The sequence below is a fragment of the Pelophylax lessonae genome (assembly GCF_965119305.1).
Source record: "Pelophylax lessonae genome assembly, chromosome: 12".
Classification (NCBI taxonomy): Eukaryota; Metazoa; Chordata; class Amphibia; order Anura; family Ranidae; genus Pelophylax; species Pelophylax lessonae.
The window spans coordinates 222,285,381-222,305,957 of NC_138779.1; the positions used below are offsets into that span (position 1 = coordinate 222,285,381).

A 20,577-nucleotide genomic window follows, 5' to 3' on the forward strand; every position below is an offset into this window, starting at 1 on the left:
GGTAAAATCAAAGAGGGATGTTTTTGGGGCAATAAAATACTTTGTAGCATCACACTATGTGCCCTATTTTTCCATCTCTTCATTTAGGAGCTTCTACTCCCTGATTATGATATTTAAGGATTATTGCAAGGCATGTTACCCATCTATATTTGGTGAGTTTGTCATCCAAAGGGGTGTTTTGCAGGAGGTGCGGTGATTGGGGTCAATAAATGTGATTACCTCGAGTATCTTCAGACCACACCGTGTCCTCATCACTCTATCACCTGGTGGAAGGATTTGGACACCGCTGATTTTTTTATTGAATAAAACGTAATGCTGGATTAGGTTTTGTTTTTTCAGTATTTGTTATCGGACATTTCGGGTTTTGGGTTTAATATCGGTTCAGAGTTGAAGTGTTTCTCAGTTTAAACTTTAAGCATTCACAACAAGGTTTTCTAAATTGTGTCACTGCTGCTAAAAAAGGTTCAGATGCAATCTTACTCCAATAAAAGTCAGGAAGGGGGACAACTCAAAAAGCAGCCAACATGTTTCGGGGGCTTCATCAGAGGCTTGATTAACAACAATGTGAATTGTTGAGTCATTTATTTTGTTCCCTTGAGATCTGGAAGGGTCACGATGACTCTTTAATGGTTGAGTTCCTAAGCTCCCACTCTCCCCCCCCCCCCCCTTCAGGGTGGATGATTCAGCTATTCGTAGTCACACTGACCTCATCTCCGTACCAGAATGCTTCACATCTCATGTCCCCTTGCTTGCGTTTCAGCAGGACATGCACAATAAAAGGTCATGCATGTACCACACACAATGTGTTAGTGTCACACTCACGGCAGATTTTTAATTTTTACGGCCAAAAACACACAAGTCGCCTCTAAAAAAACACACCGATGTTCCAGTTAAAGGGCCAGTAAAGCCAAATGACCAGGCTGGTTTATAAAGGGCTATTAATACCATTCACAAATAGAATATTTTCTTGGAAGTTATTGTCCTAGGACCCCTACACAATGGTTGTGTCCCATCAGTAATTCTACTGCTCTCCTAGTCTATTGCTGGTTGCAGATTGGAAGAGGTCTCCTGGAGAACTTTGGGCAGTGGGCCATGTGACAGTTCCTGTTGCACTGCCAGGACCTTTGGTCTTGCCAAGCTGGGCGACATCTTTTTGCATGGGCTCTTAAATGCTTGTTCCTTTGGAAAAAATCTGTGCCACTCACTCAGAGGCCACATCCGGTCTTCTACAAGACTTTATCTGGCCTTCAGATAGGGTGCACAGACTGAGCATTCAGAGCAGTTGGTCTCGGCTCCTGACGGGGACCCCGATACAAGGAAGGACTGATGGGAACCCTGATGTAAGTGGAGGGGGGGGGGTGCTCTGATAGGGACTCTGACGTAAGAAGGGACTCCTGATGTATGGAGGGGGGGGGGGCAACCCTGACGGGGAACTAGGAGGTCTCAGAGGTCTTTGATGGGGACTTCTGGAAGACACTCTGATGTATGGGGGGTCTCTGATGACTATCCTGATGTAAGAGGGGTCTTTGATGGGGACCCTGAAGTACGAAGGGAATTTAATAGGAACCCTGATGTACGGGGAACGCTAAAGGGAACCCTGATGTATGGGGGGTCTCTGATGGAGTTTCTGATTTAAATTAGGGGGGGTTCTCCATTAAGGACCCTGAAGAAGGGAATCTAATGGAAACCCTGATGAAACAGGGGCTCTGATTGGGAACCAGAAGTAAGACGGGTATGTGGAACTTTAGGGACCCTGATGTAGGGGAGGTCCCTGATGGAGACCTCTGAAGGACACCATGTATGGGGGGTCTCTGATGAAGATCCTGATGTAAGAGGGGGGAGGAGATCAATGTGGGGGACCCTGAAGGAAATTATTGGGAACCCTGATGTATTGGAGGTAACTGATGGGGATCCTGATATATGAGGGGCTCCTGATATATGGGGGGCTCTAAAGTAAATGGGAGGAGCTTCTGATATGAAGTTATTTTTTTGAAGTGTTCATTCATTTACACAACTTTTTTTTTTTCAGTCCGTGAATATTTGTAATCTATACAGTGTGGTTTGGATTGAAAAACTTGGAGGCCCCTCCTATAAATGGACACATTAATTGCAGTCTCTGGGTGGCAGGTGACCTCTCCAAGTCTACGTTGACGTAACGGTAAGTATTAAGCTATAGCAGTGATGGCGAACCTTGGCACCCCAGATGTTTTGGAACTACATTTCCCATGATGCTCAACTACACTGCAGAATGCTTAAGCATCATGGGAAATGTAGTTCCAAAACATCTGGGATGCCAAGGTTCGCCATCACTGAGCTATAGCATTTGGAACAGGAAACCACACTGTACAGATATAAAAATGGTTACACGCGTTCCTTTGTGAAGGGTACAAGTAGCCCTACTGTACGACAGAACCTTAATTTAAAATATCCTGGCCCTTTAAAACTAGCTCATTGATGTGTTGATGGAGAAGCAGGACCAAGTGGACCTTTTCTATGTTTTCTAGAGGGAAGGTCTGCATTACGCTTCAGTGCCCGATGGGTATACACAGATGAAGCAGTGTGGGTTAAACATTCCACAGTGACTAGGGTCAGGACAGAAGCTGCTGATTTACTGGGGGGTACTTACGTCACTCATCAGACCTTTGAAGACCACCAGCTCCGATTTCAGTCTCTCGATTTTGTTGTTGAGCTCATCATGGACATTGTAGGCTTCTTGAGCCTCCTAAAAAGCCAAACAGATATCAGGTCTCCATCGTACTGGGTTTGAGGTCCCTAGTCTTTGTAGGCCTCGCTCCATCTTACCTCCTGAAGGGTCTCCACCATGGACTCTAGGTTCGTCCTCTTGGCCAACTCTTCTTCCCATCTATAAAGACAAAAGAGCAAATTGTTAAAATCTTTTAGCTTCCAAAAACAAAATGTAGAGGGGGAGGGAGATCAGAGATGGAAAAACAGTTTATTTTTGTGTCCTATAAATGTGAGGATGTTCTTGTCTTGTATGTAATCTACCTCCAGGCCAGAGTTCCGCTCTCACGAGTTTGGTGAGAAACCTTTTCATCCCTAAACAATATTGACCATAGTCTGCATTACTGAAGAGCAAAGCTCCGGATTACATTAAATAAAAACCATAAACCGTTCATGTCTACTGGAAGCCCACATACTTCTTTCATTAGAAGAGCCCTTATGGCCAAGAACAGATGTCAAAATTAGGAAACCGCCAAAAGAATATTTAAAGAGACCCTGCCACGTTGTCACTTTTACCTATTCAGGGGCTCTCGGACATGTACAACTTTGTCTCTCCCTATCTTTCTCAACCAACAATACCAGAAATCTTGGCATTTTACGTCCCCTGGGCCACATCCGGCCCTTTGGCTGTCCCTGTCCGGCCCGTGTGAGGTCAATCGGAAATTAGAAATCAGATGTGAATAAAGGTAAGCCACGTGACATGGCTCTGGGTGAGGAGTCTGGTTCCATGGAACCAGGCCAGACAGTAAACAAGATGGTGGCAGCTGTACTTTCACCCTTATTGGTCCAGTGGTTGCCAAAATGGCGGCAATTAAACTTCCGCCCTTTCCAAGCGGCTTCAGGTGTGTGTGTGTGGGGGGGGGGGGGGGGTGTTGGGGGCGCCACCCTTTGAAGACTGGGGTGGACCATGGGAGGTATACAATTGCCCTTATGGGTTCCCAAAGACAGGCTGCTCTGCTGACTATGTTTAGCCAAGGAGGTTCTGGCTCATCATATTACATAGGGATGGCCCTCTATATATGAGTTTGGATTTCATAGATCATGCTAGTTCTGTGCACCCATATATATACCTGGGGTATCCTATTCATTCCTGTGCACCCATATACCTGGGGTATCTTATTCATTAATTCCTGTGGAAGTCTGGAGTTATTTGTACTTGGATAGTATACCTGGCACTTACTATGGAAGACGGGAGTCTTGCCAGTAGCAGGTAATCAAAACCATATAATTTACTGCTTTTTATAAGGCTATAAAATTATTATTGAGCATAATTGGAGTTCAGCCTTCCACAAAAGTCATAGTTTCTCACGTGGCCCTTCTGGGAGAATCAAGTTGCCCACCCCTGACCAGCATGTATTCAATGCAAAGGCCTTCCCAACTGGATATCGACTGATCGTTTAGGTAGGTCCTCATTCTAGATTTTTCCTCTATTCCGGTTCTGTTGATTATTTTCAGATTTCCCATCAACGTTTGTCCTGGTAACAATGGAGCTCAGGACAAAAGTAGAGCGGATGAATCTGCCCAATGGGGAGGTACCTAGACAGCAATAAAAACCTGACAGGGTATATGTGCAAAAGTTGAGACATTACCTTGTATGTTGTGGTGCCACATCCAATGAATGTGAAGAAAGCAAAAAGGAGGGGGGGGGGGGGGAAGAAAAAAAAAAAAAACACTTAAAAAAAGGGAAATAGGACTTTAAAGGCACCCACTGTTAATCTCATAAAGAAATAGCGAAACGCGTAGTGATCCATTGGCATTCACACTTTAGAACTCCTGACCCCGGACATAGGAGGTCGTTCGTTCCTGTGGTCCACAGATATTAGACCCTGGCATATGTCGAGCCATTCATGGGTTCTTTTGGTTCAGGAGCATGCTGTTTAGTGCTTGTGCATACTCATTCATGCAATGGTTTTTAAGATATGAATTTTCTACTATGTTACTACAATAAAATTTTGTATGTTTATACATTAGACAGGGGTGTTTTAACTCAATTTAATCGCGGGCCGCATCAGCATTATGATTGCCCTCAAAAGGGCCGGTTGTATCTGTAATTCCCTACTCTTACATAAAGGCGTCAGGAGCCTCTCCACCATCAAAACTTGAGTCCCCCACCCTCCCTTACATCACAGTGCACCTCCCTTACCTTGTGGTGCTGCTGGGAAGAAGCTGGAGGCATTGCTGGAAAGCAGAAAGTATAAGGTCTGGAGGAGGACTGGAGCTCTCCTGCAGCTACAGGAGAGGTGCGAGGGCCACATAAAATGACCTGGAGGGCCGGATTCGGCCCACGGGCCTTATATTTGACACATGTGCATTAGAGTATCATATAATTTCTTTAGGAGATTTAACAGTGGGTGCCTTTAAAGTCCTATTAACTTTGAGGTTTTTCTCCCCCCTCTTTTTGCTTTCTTCAATAACCTGACAGGGGTTCCAACCTTTCCACAATCCATCCAAGGCAAAGGAAAGTTTTGGCCTTAGATAAACTTTAGGTCTGTCCAATTTAATAATAAAAAATATTAAGGTAGTCTATATTTTAGTCATAATGTAACTACAAATAGTACTTGTTACCCTTCATATAAACAGGTATATAGCTTTGTTCTGTTAATCTGGCGGTGAAGAATGCGGGCATGCAGCTATTTATGGAAAACTGCCAGCCCTCATCGCAAGCTGTAAAAATCATTATTTGAAATGAGGCAAAAGACACATTCCAGAGTCACAATCTATACCTTCTCGTCAATAGCAGCCTAGAGCTGGAATGGGACCGCCTCGAATCACAGAAAACGGTCAATCGATTGAGAAACGCAGACATAGAAGGCAGAGGGGTAACTCGATATACAGCATCCTAGTGCAATACGAGTTAAAGGGCCAGAGAGGGCAAAAAGTGAAACCCCAAAAAGGTTTAGCTACAGGGGGTAAAGAATGATTTGATCCCTGCAGATTGTGTAAGTTTGCCCACTTACAGAGAAATAGCGGGTTTATAATTTTTATCATAGGTGTATTTTATGTGATAGAGACAGAATATCAACCAAAAATCCAGAAAAAGAAAAACCTAAAACAAATGCTATAAATGCAGGTCAGTGAATAAAACAAGTGATCCCCAAGCAAAACATGACTTAGTAGTTGGTGGAGGAACCCTTGTTGGAAGCACAGAGGTCAGACGTTTCTTGTAGTTGGTGATCAGGTTTGCACACATCTCAGGAGGGATTTTGGTCTACTCTTCTTTACAGATCTTCTCCAAATCCTTAAGGTTTCTTGGTTGTCACTTAGCAACTCGAAGTTTCAGCTCCCTCCATAAATTTTCTATAGGATTAAGGTCTGGAGACTGCCTAGGCCATGCGCACGGGAGCCACCAGTCATGGCACACGGTTTTAAAGAAACGGTACGGGAGGGGGGGGCCCTTCCTTCAGAGCGCATGCGCCAGTGACGCAACTGGCTGTTAGGTCAGTAAATATCTCCTAAACGATACATGTTTAGGAGATATTTGCATTACTTATAGGCAATGCCTTAACATAGGCCTACCTATAGGTAGAACCTAAAAGGTGGAAGTTTACTTCCTCTTTAATGTGCTTCTTCTTGAGCCACTCCTTTGTTGCCAAGACATGCTGGAAGACCCATCTATAACCCATCTTCAGTGTTCCGGCTGAGGGAAGAAGGTTCTCATCCAAGATTTTACAATACATGGTTCCATCCATTGGCCCCCTCAATGCAGCAAAGTCAGCCTGTACCTTTAGCAGAGTAGCATCCCTCAGTGCTTGACTGTAGGGATGGCGTTCATAGGGTCACAGTCAGCATTTTTCTTCCTCCAAACAGGGCGAGTTGAGGTAATGCCAAAGAGCTCAATTTTGGTCTCCTCTGACCACAGCACTTTCTCCCAATCCTTCTCTGAATCATTTAGATGTTCATTGGCAGACTTCAGATGGGCCTGTACCTGTACCTTCTAGAGAAGGGGGGGGACTCACCGTGTTTGGAGGAAGAAAAATGCTGACTATGACCCTCCAAACACAATCCAGACCTCAAATCTTATAGAAAATTTACGGAAGGAGCTGAAACTTCGAGTTGCCAAGAAACCTTAAGGATTTAGGGAAGATCTGTAAAGAAGAGTGAACCAAAATCCCTCCTGAGATGTGTGCAAACCTGGTCACCAACTACAAGAAACGTCTGACCTCTGTGCTTCCAACAAGGGTTTCTCCACCAACTACTGAGTCATGTTCTGCTTGGGGATCAAATACTTATTTTGCTCACTGAACTGCAACTCCATTTATAACATTTGTATCAAGTGTTTTTCTGGATTTTTGGTTGATATTCTGTCTCTATCATATAAAATACACCTATGATAACAATTATACACCCGCCATTTCTTTGTAAGTGGGCAAACTTACACAATCTGCAGGGGATCAAAATAATTAATTTTCCCCACTGTATGCTGTTAATTCTGTTGAGATCCCCCCCCCCCCCTTTTTCTAGAACAGTGGTAAGCTAACGGTAAGAGATACACAGGAATACTACATTACAGACCATTTATAAAAAGGTCAAAAAGTTTTGGATTAAGAACCAACAGTGTTCCTTGAAGGGTCAGACTTCCTCTTTAAGTGGACATGCTGTAGAAAAATGGTCTCAAAATTACAACATCCAACCCACATACTGTAAATGTTGAGGAAATAACTGAATATTATAACTGGAATCCCATGCATAGACCAGCATATGGTCAAGTGACCTTTGCCAGGACATCCATCACTTGATATCAGTTGTGGAATCCTTGGAAGTAGCCAACCAATGGCTTCCTCGGCACTCCAGCTGTGGTGAAACTACAAGTACCATGAGGCACCGCAAGACTGATGGTCATAGGCATGACTTCCAAGTGCATGATGGGATTTGTAGCTTCACCACATCTAGGTTGTATAACTGGTCTCCTCCTTTTGGTCCTCCAGGTCAGAACAGTTCATGTGATTGGTGGCAGCTGATGAGGAATTCCTGGTTGACATTTTTTTCTGTTTTGTTATTATAGAGCTATCATAATTTCAAGCAATCATAAAGCCGATGTTTATGTAAGAGGATGGACCTAGCAGTGGTAATCTCCATGGAAAGCGCAGGAAGTGAGGACGCGGTTATCTCTCCCCGATCTCTATACACAGACTGGAAGCTCCAGATTCAGTTTCACAGAACGCACTAAATTTAGATATCTCTTTCAATCCAACACACAAAAAAAACCTCAGATCTAGTCTGCCTCAGCGCCTGGAGAGCTTCCAGAAGTCCTCGAGCAGCAGTCCTCATCCTGCGGCATGTGAAATATGTCTCTATTTTAGCTGCATTCCAGCCAACAGCAAATGTGTTTAGCAGAGGAGAGAGATTGCTGCGGCTTCGCTCCCAAATCATCGTTCTGGAAAGAGCAAATGAGTCTGCCGGCCTTGTGTTTAACAAAAAGCTTGTCTCCTCCAATGGCGCACAGAGAAAGAAGAACTCCTACCCAACAGGAGAAGCCAAAATCATCATAGACTGGCCATAAATAAACATATAGGGATCACCAAGAACTATGGGGCCCATCCATCTCTTAAACCAATCCCCATAAACTATGGGGCCCATCTCCCAACCAAACCCCACAAACTATGGGGCCCATCTCGTAACCAATCCCCAAGAGCTATGGGGCCCATCTCTTAACCAATCCCCAAGAACTTTGGGGCCCATCTCTTAACCAATCCCCAAGAGCTATGGGGCCCATCTCGCAACCTATCCCCAATAGCTATGGGGCCCATCTCGCAACCAATCCCCTAGAACTATGGGGCCCATCTCGCAACCAATCCCCTAGAACTATGGGGCCCATCTCTTAACCAATCCCCAAGAGCTATGGGGCCCATCTCGCCCAAGAGCTATGGGGCCCATCTCGCAACCAATCCCCTAGAACTATGGGGCCCATCTCTTAACCAATCCCCAAGAGCTATGGGGCCCATCTCGCAACCAATCCCCTAGAACTATGGGGCCCATCTCGCAACCAATCCCCTAGAACTATGGGGCCCATCTCTTAACCAATCCCCAAGAGCTATGGGGCCCATCTCGCAACCAATCCCCTAGAACTATGGGGCCCATCTCGCAACCAATCCCCTAGAACTATAGGGGCCCATCTCTTAACCAATCCCCAATAGCTATGGGGCCCATCTCGTAACCAATCCCCAAGAACTATGGGGCCCATCTCGCAACCAATCCCCTAGAACTATGGGGCCCATCTCTTAACCAATCCCCAATAGCTATGGGGCCCATCTCTTAACCAATCCCCAAGAACTATGGGGCCCATCTCTTAACCAATCCCCAAGAGCTATGGGGCCCATCTCGCAACCTATCAACAATAGCTATGGGGCCCATCTCGTAACCAATCCCCAAGAACTATGGGGCCCATCTCTTAACCAATCCCCAAGAGCTATGGGGCCCATCTCGCAACCTATCCCCTAGAACTATGGGGCCCATCTCGCAACCAATCCCCTAGAACTATAGGGGCCCATCTCGTAACCAATCCCCAAGAGCTATGGGGCCCATCTCGTAACCAATCCCCAAGAACTATGGGGCCCATCTCTTAACCAATCCCCAAGAGCTATGGGGCCCATCTCGCAACCTATCCCCAAGAGCTATGGGGCCCATCTCGTAACCAATCCCCAAGAACTATGGGGCCCATCTCGCAACCAATCCCCTAGAACTATGGGGCCCATCTCGCAACCAATCCCCTAGAACTATAGGGGCCCATCTCTTAACCAATCCCCAATAGCTATGGGGCCCATCTCGTAACCAATCCCCAAGAACTATGGGGCCCATCTCGCAACCAATCCCCTAGAACTATGGGGCCCATCTCTTAACCAATCCCCAATAGCTATGGGGCCCATCTCTTAACCAATCCCCAAGAACTATGGGGCCCATCTCTTAACCAATCCCCAAGAGCTATGGGGCCCATCTCGCAACCTATCCCCAAGAGCTATGGGGCCCATCTCGCAACCTATCCCCAAGAGCTATGGGGCCCATCTCGCAACCAATCCCCTAGAACTATGGGGCCCATCTCGCAACCAATCCCCTAGAACTATGGGGCCCATCTCGCAACCAATCCCCTAGAACTATAGGGGCCCATCTCGTAACCAATCCCCAAGAGCTATGGGGCCCATCTCTTAACCAATCCCCAAGAACTATGGGGCCCATCTCTTAACCAATCCCCAAGAGCTATGGGGCCCATCTCGCAACCTATCCCCAATAGCTATGGGGCCCATCTCGTAACCAATCCCCAAGAACTATGGGGCCCATCTCGCAACCAATCCCCTAGAACTATGGGGCCCATCTCGCAACCAATCCCCTAGAACTATGGGGCCCATCTCTTAACCAATCCCCAAGAGCTATGGGGCCCATCTCGCAACCAATCCCCTAGAACTATGGGGCCCATCTCGCAACCAATCCCCTAGAACTATAGGGGCCCATCTCTTAACCAATCCCCAATAGCTATGGGGCCCATCTCGTAACCAATCCCCAAGAACTATGGGGCCCATCTCTTAACCAATCCCCAAGAGCTATGGGGCCCATCTCGCAACCAATCCCCTAGAACTATGGGGCCCATCTCGCAACCAATCCCCTAGAACTATAGGGGCCCATCTCTTAACCAATCCCCAATAGCTATGGGGCCCATCTCGTAACCAATCCCCAAGAACTATGGGGCCCATCTCTTAACCAATCCCCAAGAGCTATGGGGCCCATCTCGCAACCTATCCCCAATAGCTATGGGGCCCATCTCGTAACCAATCCCCAAGAACTATGGGGCCCATCTCTTAACCAATCCCCAAGAGCTATGGGGCCCATCTCGCAACCTATCCCCTAGAACTATGGGGCCCATCTCGCAACCAATCCCCTAGAACTATGGGGCCCATCTCTTAACCAATCCCCAATAGCTATGGGGCCCATCTCGTAACCAATCCCCAAGAACTATGGGGCCCATCTCTTAACCAATCCCCAAGAGCTATGGGGCCCATCTCGCAACCTATCCCCAATAGCTATGGGGCCCATCTCGTAACCAATCCCCAAGAACTATGGGGCCCATCTCTTAACCAATCCCCAAGAGCTATGGGGCCCATCTCGCAACCTATCCCCAATAGCTATGGGGCCCATCTCGTAACCAATCCCCAAGAACTATGGGGCCCATCTCTTAACCAATCCCCAAGAGCTATGGGGCCCATCTCGCAACCTATCCCCAAGAGCTATGGGGCCCATCTCGCAACCTATCCCCAAGAGCTATGGGGCCCATCTCGCAACCTATCCCCAAGAGCTATGGGGCCCATCTCGCAACCTATCCCCAAGAGCTATGGGGCCCATCTCGCAACCAATCCCCTAGAACTATGGGGCCCATCTCGCAACCAATCCCCTAGAACTATGGGGCCCATCTCGCAACCAATCCCCAATAGCTATGGGGCCCATCTTGCAACCAATCCCCTAGAGATATGGGGCCCCATGATTGGTTAGCACTGGCAAAGAGCATCATTCTAATTTGTCCCCGAATCACTGCAGTAAGAGGGAGATGTAAAATCCCTGAACTGCTGCACCAGGAGCATGGGCACCGAAAGCTCATCACCCTCAGAGGCAAGTACAGCCGTGTCCGCTGGGTGTACAGTGTGTTCATTCACTTATTCAATTCTTTCTGAAAAGGTGAATGAACCCTTGAACATTAAAAAAAAAAAAAAAAATATAATTATATATAATCTAAAGACAGGTTCTCTTTAAGTAAGGGTTGCAACTAACCTGGTGTCGTTGTATTTTCATGATAAATTAGTTTCACGAGAAAGAAAAAAAACAATATCTGAAAGTCCCGGGTTATTTCGTGTAAATGCGGCCCCGGTAAAAAACGCCACCGGGGTAAATACCATAAAAGACAAATCAATCTGAATTCATTATTCACAGGCGAGCCGCCTCTCCTGCAGAGAACCACCAACAGGTGTACAGGTGGAGCGATGACAAAGTCTGATTCACAATCTCAGATTGTAACTTTTCCTGAGGTTGTACGCCGAGCCCCGCAGGGACAGAGCCAGAGCGAGGAATGTCAGAGACAAGCCAAATTATTCAATAAAAGGATGATAAGCAGCTCAGGTATTCCATAAAGGTAACTTTCTCGTCTTCTCATGATTAAACCCCGATAAAACCACCAACGCTAACCTATTACACATAGCGATGGAATGCGCAAAAATTTAATCTGCTCCCATTACAGTAAAATGAAACAGAGCACAAGAGCATCAAAGTCTTTAATTGGTTAAAATAAATACAAGGGTTGTATGAAAGCAATGCAAAAGAGGGCATAACTTATTACCGAACATAGGTCACTTGTTGATAGAGTAACTTCTGCTATAGCCGACAAATAAATGGATTCCACACAGAAGCGACGTGCAGTCATTCTTGATGGAGGGGTCCAGGCTGTCCAACATTCACACAGAAGGCTACAAAATGTTTATGGAGAGGACACAAAGAGCAATGTCTTGATCATTGGTGACTCTTGGCAATGGGGTCACCTCTGAAAACATTCTGTAGCCTTCTGTGTGGATGTCGGAAAGCCTCAGGGGAGGACTGGGCCAGGGGAGCAATTGCCCCCCCCCCCCCCGGGCCGCTCTGATGCACCCTTAAAAGGCTGCACCGCTTCTGCCCCAGACATGCCTAAAGGATTACTGGTGATGAGAAGTAAAAAGTCCCAAGTTCTGAGCTACTGAGTGTGGGATGAAGACAAGGACAGAGCGAAGACTCTCCTCCCCCAAGCAGCCCCAGCTTCCCCCAACTACCACTGCTGGCCAGGTTGGGAACCCGGATTTGCCAGGTGAGTAGAGTACCTGGAGCGGAGCTTCAGTCTGATATGGGGGTCAGGAAGAGGAAGAGCAGGAGGGGGGGCGGGGTCGCTGCACCATGGGCCTCTGGCTTGTACTTGCCCCCTGGGCCGAAAGTCGCCAGTCAGCCTCCACTCCTTACATCAGGAACTCAATGACGGCGCATTGATTCTACCTGGAAACTTATTTACCGGCTTTGAGGAAGAGTTACTATAGAGCACCCATTCTCAAGCAGGGTTCCTCCAGAGTGTGCTAGAGGCTGCTTGACTCCTAGTTAACATAATGGTTTCTGCCACTGATAAAACTATACAACATGCAATGCGTCTATCAGATGCATCACTTCATATTCCTCTACAACAGCCAAAGTTTATTGATTTATACATTTTGGATCATTTTGTACAACTGTAGAATTCCTCTTTGGCTACAGGAGATTCAGCAGGGATTCACAACCTTTTTTAGGTCGAAGCACCCTTTAAAATTCTTGAGGCACCTCTTTCTTAAATGTAAAAAAACTATTTACATAATGCAGCAACATCCACACAAACATTCAAGGGGATTTATTCTTCCAAAGCAAAAAACACAGCCTTGTACACTGGTACTGACTAGTATTCCAGTGTTTCTCTTCTCCCTCATCTTCTCTCCCTTATTCAGCTAATGTGACCCCAGTGCGGACGGAGAGAGTCAAACAAAGGAGGCTGTGCAGGTATCCAACCTCCTCCTTATCGGCTTGTTAGGATGCGAGTAGATAGTAGGTTGTAATGGTGCACAATGAAAACCTTTGCATAACTAAAAAGTAGGCTTGGTCTACCTGCTGGCTTGTATACAATTTTTAGACATTTTCCCAAGGCACCCCTGTAGGAACCTGAAGGCACCCTGATAAAGGTTGACCTACAGAAACATCCCGGGTGATAAATCCTATTAGGAAGTTCTACAATGGACTTGTGGGGAAAGTAGAAAATATACTTTAATAGACTTTATACGGCCGGTCTAACAACTCCGAGTTACAAATACAGTTGTGCGATTTCATTTCAGTTAACAATCTGAAATATTTCAGAACGACACACAGAGACATAGCAAAGCAGGGAGGAGGCAGGTGGACCTAAGGCAATAAATCTCTGGAGGAATTCATTCATGGAATGTGTAGAATAAACCTAAACTGATTAAAAACTTGCACCAGGTAGACCAATGCATCTTTTCTCAGGTTTCAGATTACGTCATTAAATTTCCTCAACAGCACTTCACCTCCATGTTGGAGGTCATTGAAGAGAAGCGGGTGGACAGCAGGTCAATAGATTATTGACGAAGGAAAGTAAACCGGTCATTTCAGCAGAATTTACGCCATTGATTACACAAACAGGAACCAAGACGCTCTATATTATTAGAAGGTAATTTATAGGCTGATGTATGTGAAGAATTTCTATAAGACTTCTGTAATACTATTTGGCCATAACAAGGGTGTCAGCTGGACTCCATTTTTTTTGTACATTATAAATTAAGGAGAAGCCCCGGGGGAACCATGAACTCTCTTGGTGGCGGATCTCACCACTGGCAGCCGCTAAAAATGCAAGAAGCCCCTCTGCTTCTCAGTATTGTACAGGTCCCATAAGAGTGAATCTTTTTTTTTTCAGTTTTCAGCCCAGTGCCAGATGCATTCCTTTGCTTGCTTTTATCTGGCCCTTGGGGCACCATTTCATCCCTTGAAACAATGGGGCATAACACCACCCCCCCCCCCCCATTGAGACCAGCGAAGGGGCACAATTCCTATCAATGACACCAACAAATGGGCCCAAGGACACCAATGATGGGGCACAATTCCTCCTAATGACACCAACAAATGGTCACAATGACATCAACGATGGGGAACAATTCCTTCCAATGACACCAACAAATGGGCCATATGACACCAACGATGGGGAACAATTTCTCCCAATAAAACCAACAAATGGGCCATATGACATCAACGATGGGGAACAATTCCTTCCAATGACACCAAGGATGGGGCACAAATCCTCCCAATGACACCAACAAATGGGCACAATGACATCAACAATGGGGAACAATTCAATAATAAATTATGTGATTGTGCTGCCTCTACACCAAGGTTAGGAAATAACTAAAAAGTGACAATAAACGATTCTAGAAGTAAACCTATAATACAATAATGTATGAATAGTAAAACCATCCCTTCCAAAGACACCAAGGATGGGGCACAATTTCTCCCACTGACACTACACTAAAGATGGAGCATTCTTCATTCCCACTGACGTCGGGACATTTTCTACTCCCAAAAGGCCAAAGTCCAGCCCCCTAAAGCCTGAGGAACAGTAAACTGGCCCCCTATTTAAAAAGTTTGGAGACCCCTGTCCTAAGGGGGGAGGCCAAGAGTGGTGGTGGTCCCCAAACTTGCTGGTCTTACGTCTGAAGAAAAATTCTATTGTAGGAATATCTAGCTATGAATCCTATGGAAAAGCTGGATTACAATGACATGTCCTAATGTAGATAGTGCGTTTCTTTTATTGATACAATTTCAAAGGACCTGAAGAAGTGGTGTCCCTAAACCCATAAAACGCGTCACATTGGTTGCTGCGCGCCCACCCCCTCCCAATTCTGCAAGATTTGGAAAAACCATCTTAAAAACTAATGGATAAGCACATTATTATAATTGTGAAGGGTGGGGGACGAGGACGGCAAACTTTGAAACATTTTTATTAGTAGCAAAGCGTATGTGAGAACGTATGGGGCCATCGATGGCCAGTAGGTTACGTCTTTAAGCTGTACACAAGTAAAAACTATAGTTACAATTTTTTGTTCATGTCATATGTGAGGGCTCCCTAAAAGTCCTATTTCTTTTTAGTTTTGTATGGTTTATACTGTGAGGGGGTGCTGGTGCCAAACTCCAACCTCAGCAACTTATATTAAAGTTCCATATACATAGATATCAGAATGGGTCTCCTGGGTTCAGATCATGTCCCTATGGGTCTCCTGGGTTCAGATCATGTCCCTATGGGTCTCCTGGGTTCAGATCATGTCCCTATGGGTCTCCTGGGTTCAGATCATGTCCCTATGGGTCTCCTGGGTTCTGATCATGTCCCTCTAACTTACCACTCCCTTGATGCCTAGAGCAGAAGATTGTAGATTACCCCCAATAAACAAAAAAAATAAAAAATAGTCGCAGGCAAAAATTGCACAGGGCCAAACATCTAATCTGCATTGACAATACGGAGCAGATTTCTTCAATGGCTCCTCAGGACTAGTCCCTAAAGTGCTTGTATTATGAATGAGAAGTCTCCCTCAAAAATAACTGTCTGATGAAGGAAAAGGCCCGGCTCAGAACATCGAGTTATTAATAAAACACACTTCGTTGTAGGGTGACCACTCCACCGCTGGTGTCACCAATCTGTTGGGTCAGCAGTGCTGGTAATGGCAGCTCTATGGGAACGGGTCCTATAAACGTTCGCTCAGTCACGCACAGTCCTCGAGAGTCCTGTAATTACAGGCCGTCTGAGCACTGAGGAGGCAGATGCTGAATTTGAATCCACGTTGCATTTGCTGGCGATGCTCCAGAGGAAGCATTAAACTGATAAAACAGACCCCCCCGCCCCGCCCGGCCTGGCTTTAAATCATCGCTCAGCGAGAGCACCTGGCCTGAAAGCGCCAGACTGGCAGAATGAACAACCTGTGCAATCATCGTTCATACAGAGAACCAAGCATGCAACATTAACCCCTCCATCGCCACAGCAGACAACAAGAGATCTGCACTGAGAATGCAACACAACAGCTGGAAACTCTCTGCTGGAGGTTCAGGAAGCCATAGCATGCCGAAACTGACTACTCCTATTTCAAAGAAAATGAATAAATAACTACAATTTTGATAGAGAGATAGAGAGATAGAGAGAGATAGATAGATAGAGAGAGAGAGAGAGAGATAGATAGAGAGAGATATATATATATATATACACACACACAGATATATACGGATGCATTCTATCCAAAGAGCAATGAGTCCATTAGTTGGCCCTAGGGAGCCTATACTATAAGTAGTACACCAAGCAACAAAAATACAGCTGAAATAGACATGCGAGCTGCCTTGTCTGCCAAAGGTTTTGCGTTTCTCCATCCAGCTCTGAGATTTGCACAGCCCTGCAAGTCTGGCAACCTGATGTCTCTCTGCTACAGTTTAGTAACACAGGTAGGTCACCTCCCGCCTATGATTGGAGAATGGACGAGCACCAGCAGACTGACCATATCTCTCTGCTCTTGGGCAATTGTTTGGACATGTGAATTCAGGATACCGACCAATAACTTTATTCATTGGCATTGCTTTAATATCTGCCTGGAGTTAAGCTTTAATGCCCCAGGCAAACAAGTTGTGGTTGGATGGAAAAATTACCCGCCAGTATGTTTTTTGGATGGTGTAAGCCCCAGGTGCCCAACATGGTGGTGGGGGGTATCATTTATACTGTTCACTGCCACTGCCTACCAATGCAGGGGGGTAATAGTATTTATACCAGCTTTATTATTGCACCAATGACACCAGTGCTGGAGGTTAATATAGCATCCACTAACACCAGTGCTGGGGGTTATTATTGCATCCACTGACACCAATGCTGGATTTTTTTACTACACCCATTGTCACCAATGCTGGGGGGGGTTTATATTGAATCCATTGTCACCAATGCTGGGGGTTATTCTTGCATCCATTGGCCCCAATGCTGGGGGGGTTTATATTGCATCCATTGTCACCAATGTTGGGGATTTATATTGCATCCATTGTCACCTATGCTGGGGGGTGAATATTGCATCAATTGTCATCAATGCTGGGGGTTTATATTGAATCCATTGTCACCAATGCTGGGGGTTATTCTTGCATCCATTGGCCCCAATGCTGGGGGTTATCATTGCATCCATTGGCCCCAATGCTGGGGGTTATCATTGCATCCATTGGCCCCAATGCTGGGGGTTATCATTGCATCCATTGTCACCAACGCTGGGGGTTATTCTTGCATCCATTGTCCCCAACGCTGGGGGTTATTCTTGCATCCATTGTCACCAACGCTGGGGGTTATTCTTGCATCCATTGTCCCCAACGCTGGGGGTTATTCTTGCATCCATTGTCACCAATGCTGGGGGTTATTCTTGCATCCATTGGCCCCAATGCTGGGGGTTATCATTGCATCCATTGTCACCAATGCTGGGGGTTATCATTGCATCCATTGTCACCAATGCTGGGGGTTATTGTACTCCAGCTTCTTCTGTGTACATTGTTCTATGCTGCAAACAATGATGCAGAACCAAAAATTTGGGAGAGTTAAGGTGCAAAAAAATGCACTTCTATTGTGTGGCCCTATGAAGGTGTCAGGGGCGGCACCTGTGGCCCTCTAAGTTTCACGTTGCCCACCATTGGTGTAAACAAACCAGAGCTCACAGGAAAAACCCACAGAAGAACATCTAAGCTTGATATGAATTGTGCATTAGAAGAAAAAGAACGCAGGACCCCCCCGAGAGGGGGCAAACCACTAAAGGCACTCTAGTGACAAATGAAAGGCACTACATCTACCAAAAACCAGAAAATTCCCTTAAAGCTCTTTGCCCTGAGATTTTCCTGGGCCAGTCACATGGGAAGGAGAGGGGTGACGTCTCCACTTCTCCTCCGTCTGGTGATGCCACCGGTGAAGTATGCGGAGGAAACATTCTGTATATGGAGCACGGTCTGCAACTTCTCCTTAAATCCCAGACAGCTGCTGTTTTGCTTAAACTTTAAATTCCCACCGAGGACCCTGTGACTGCCAAGAAATCCTGGCTCGGCACAATCTATTGTCATCGGGCCCGGTTCAGAACTCATGAATTCCCAATGACCAATCACAGGCTGATCATCACCAATGAACAAATCCAGAAGTTTATACTGAGACCGTTTTATATTTTTATCCTTCTGACGATCTGCCAAGAGGCAACGGCCAACTCTACTGGAAGCTGAAATTCTCATTCAAGGCCTGGAGACCAAATCCAGGCCAGCAGAAGGAAACCAAGAAGGGGAGGATGGGAAACTGTGGCCCTCCAGCTGCTGCGGACCTACATGTCCCATGAGCAGTGCTGTATTTTGGCCCAGGCCTAGGGCGGCACTTTGCAGGGGGCCCCTCTCCACCTGAGAGACTATTGGCCACCGGTTGCTAGAGAGGCCTCTTACCCCCTCTCTCTCACCCCCCTATCTCTTTTATTCCCGCTCTCACCCCCTCTTCTCTCTCGCCCCCTCTTCTCTCTCTCTCTCGCCCCCTCTTCTCTCTCTCTCTCGCCCCCTCTTCTCTCTCTCTCTCTCTCACCCCCCCTCTTCTCTCTCTCACCCCCCCCTCTTCTCTCTCTCATCCTCTCGCCCCCTCTTCTCGCTCTCTCTCTCGCCCCCTCTTCTCGCTCTCTCTCTCGCCCCCTCTTCTCGCTCTCTCTCTCGCCCCCTCTTCTCGCTCTCTCTCTCGCCCCCTCTTCTCGCTCTCGCTCTCGCCCCCCTCTTCTCGCTCTCGCCCCCCTCTTCTCGCTCTCGCTCTCACCCCCCTCGCCCCCCTCTTCTCGCTCTCGCTCTCACCCCCTCTTCTCGCTCTCACCCCCTCTTCTCGCTCTCACCCCCTCTTCTCGCTCTCACCCCCTCTTCTCTCCCTCTCTCTCACCCCCTCTTCTCTCCCTCTCTCTCTCACCCCCCTCTCTGTCATCCCCCTCTCGTGAGATCTCAGGGGTTCATGCTGGGACTTGTAGTCTTTCAATTTTGGAGGGAGTCACATCCGTTAAAAAAGGACTGGGGCAAATTTACATAGGAGAAGGAGGGAGGGCATCCAATTTTAGTCTTGCCTAAGGCAGCACAAAACCAAAATACACCACTGCCCATGAGGCATTACAAGACTTAGAGTTTACAAGCATGACTCCCAGAGGCATGATGGGACTTTTAGTTCCTCAACAGCCGGAGGGCCACAGATTTCCCAACCCTGGTGTGAGGTTCTCATTCGCCTTTTATTTTTTCTGAACCCTTTCAGTCATTTTGAGCAGTTTCTAGATTGCTTGCATCGTGACTCATGACGACTCACACCCGTTCTATGTCTGGGCTGGAGATAAATCAATCACCGCAAAAATGGCAGATCTGCTGAATCTCGTTTTATAGAAAAAAGGAGTCACCTGTTTCCTTTTTCCTCAATGAGCAGGTCGGCCATTTTCAAACTTGCTAGAACCCATCCATCTGTACAATGGAGGCACCACTAAACGACTCTGCCCCTGAAATCCATTCAATCCCTTCACCCCATCTGTATTCCCCCTAATCTCTCTCATTACCCAGAATCCCTTGCAGTTCTCTGAGCAGACTTCATTGCTGCAAAGCCTTTAATTGTTTACAAAAGCGAACCTGCGGGCAAAAAAACGCTTAACGTAATGACAGATCCGACTCCCTCTTCTGTGCACGCAAAGCGCTTTGTTAAACAACATTAAACAAATTCATAGAAAAGCACCTATAATTATAAGATGACAAATAAGCAAAAAACCACCCCACGTGCACTCATGGATTTTGACGTTTCGCCATGATACGGCTTTATTTCCCACTTGAAGTTGTAAAGGTCCGGGATAAGGAAGACAATGGAGATAATCCACTAAAGGAAGGAAAATAACGCGGATCTCCTGGCAACATAAAGGTTTGTCTGTATATCAATGGAGGAGATTTACGAGGATTTGCATCCGGCAAGTTGTTTGTCGCACCCAACGATTCACACCCAGCGATGTGAGTGGATGAGGATGTGCTGGCGGAAAATAATCATCTCCTTTTGCCAGTACACCCTGTCTAGTGTGTGGGTGTTAAATTATACATATACACACACATATATATATATATATATATATATATATATATATATATTACACACACACACAAAAAGTAAGTACACCCTCACATTTTTATAATTATTTTATTCTATCTTTTCATGTGACAACACTGAAGAAATGACACTTTGATACAATGTAAAGTAGTGAGTGTACAGCTTGTATAACAGTG

The 20,577-nt window shown here is 46.3% G+C and overlaps 1 protein-coding gene across 1 annotated transcript in view; it reads right to left on the reverse strand.

The window, feature by feature from the left end:
• IFFO2 (intermediate filament family orphan 2) overlaps positions 1–20,577 on the reverse strand; it is a 109,141-nt gene that overhangs the window by 19,567 nt on the left and 68,997 nt on the right. Inside the window, exons 2-3 of the mRNA XM_082274563.1 lie at positions 2,803–2,863; positions 2,627–2,722 (exon numbers count right to left, since the gene is read on the reverse strand). Of these exons, the coding sequence (XP_082130689.1) occupies positions 2,627–2,722; positions 2,803–2,863 (157 nt within the window). The remainder of the gene's footprint in view (positions 1–2,626; positions 2,723–2,802; positions 2,864–20,577) is intronic.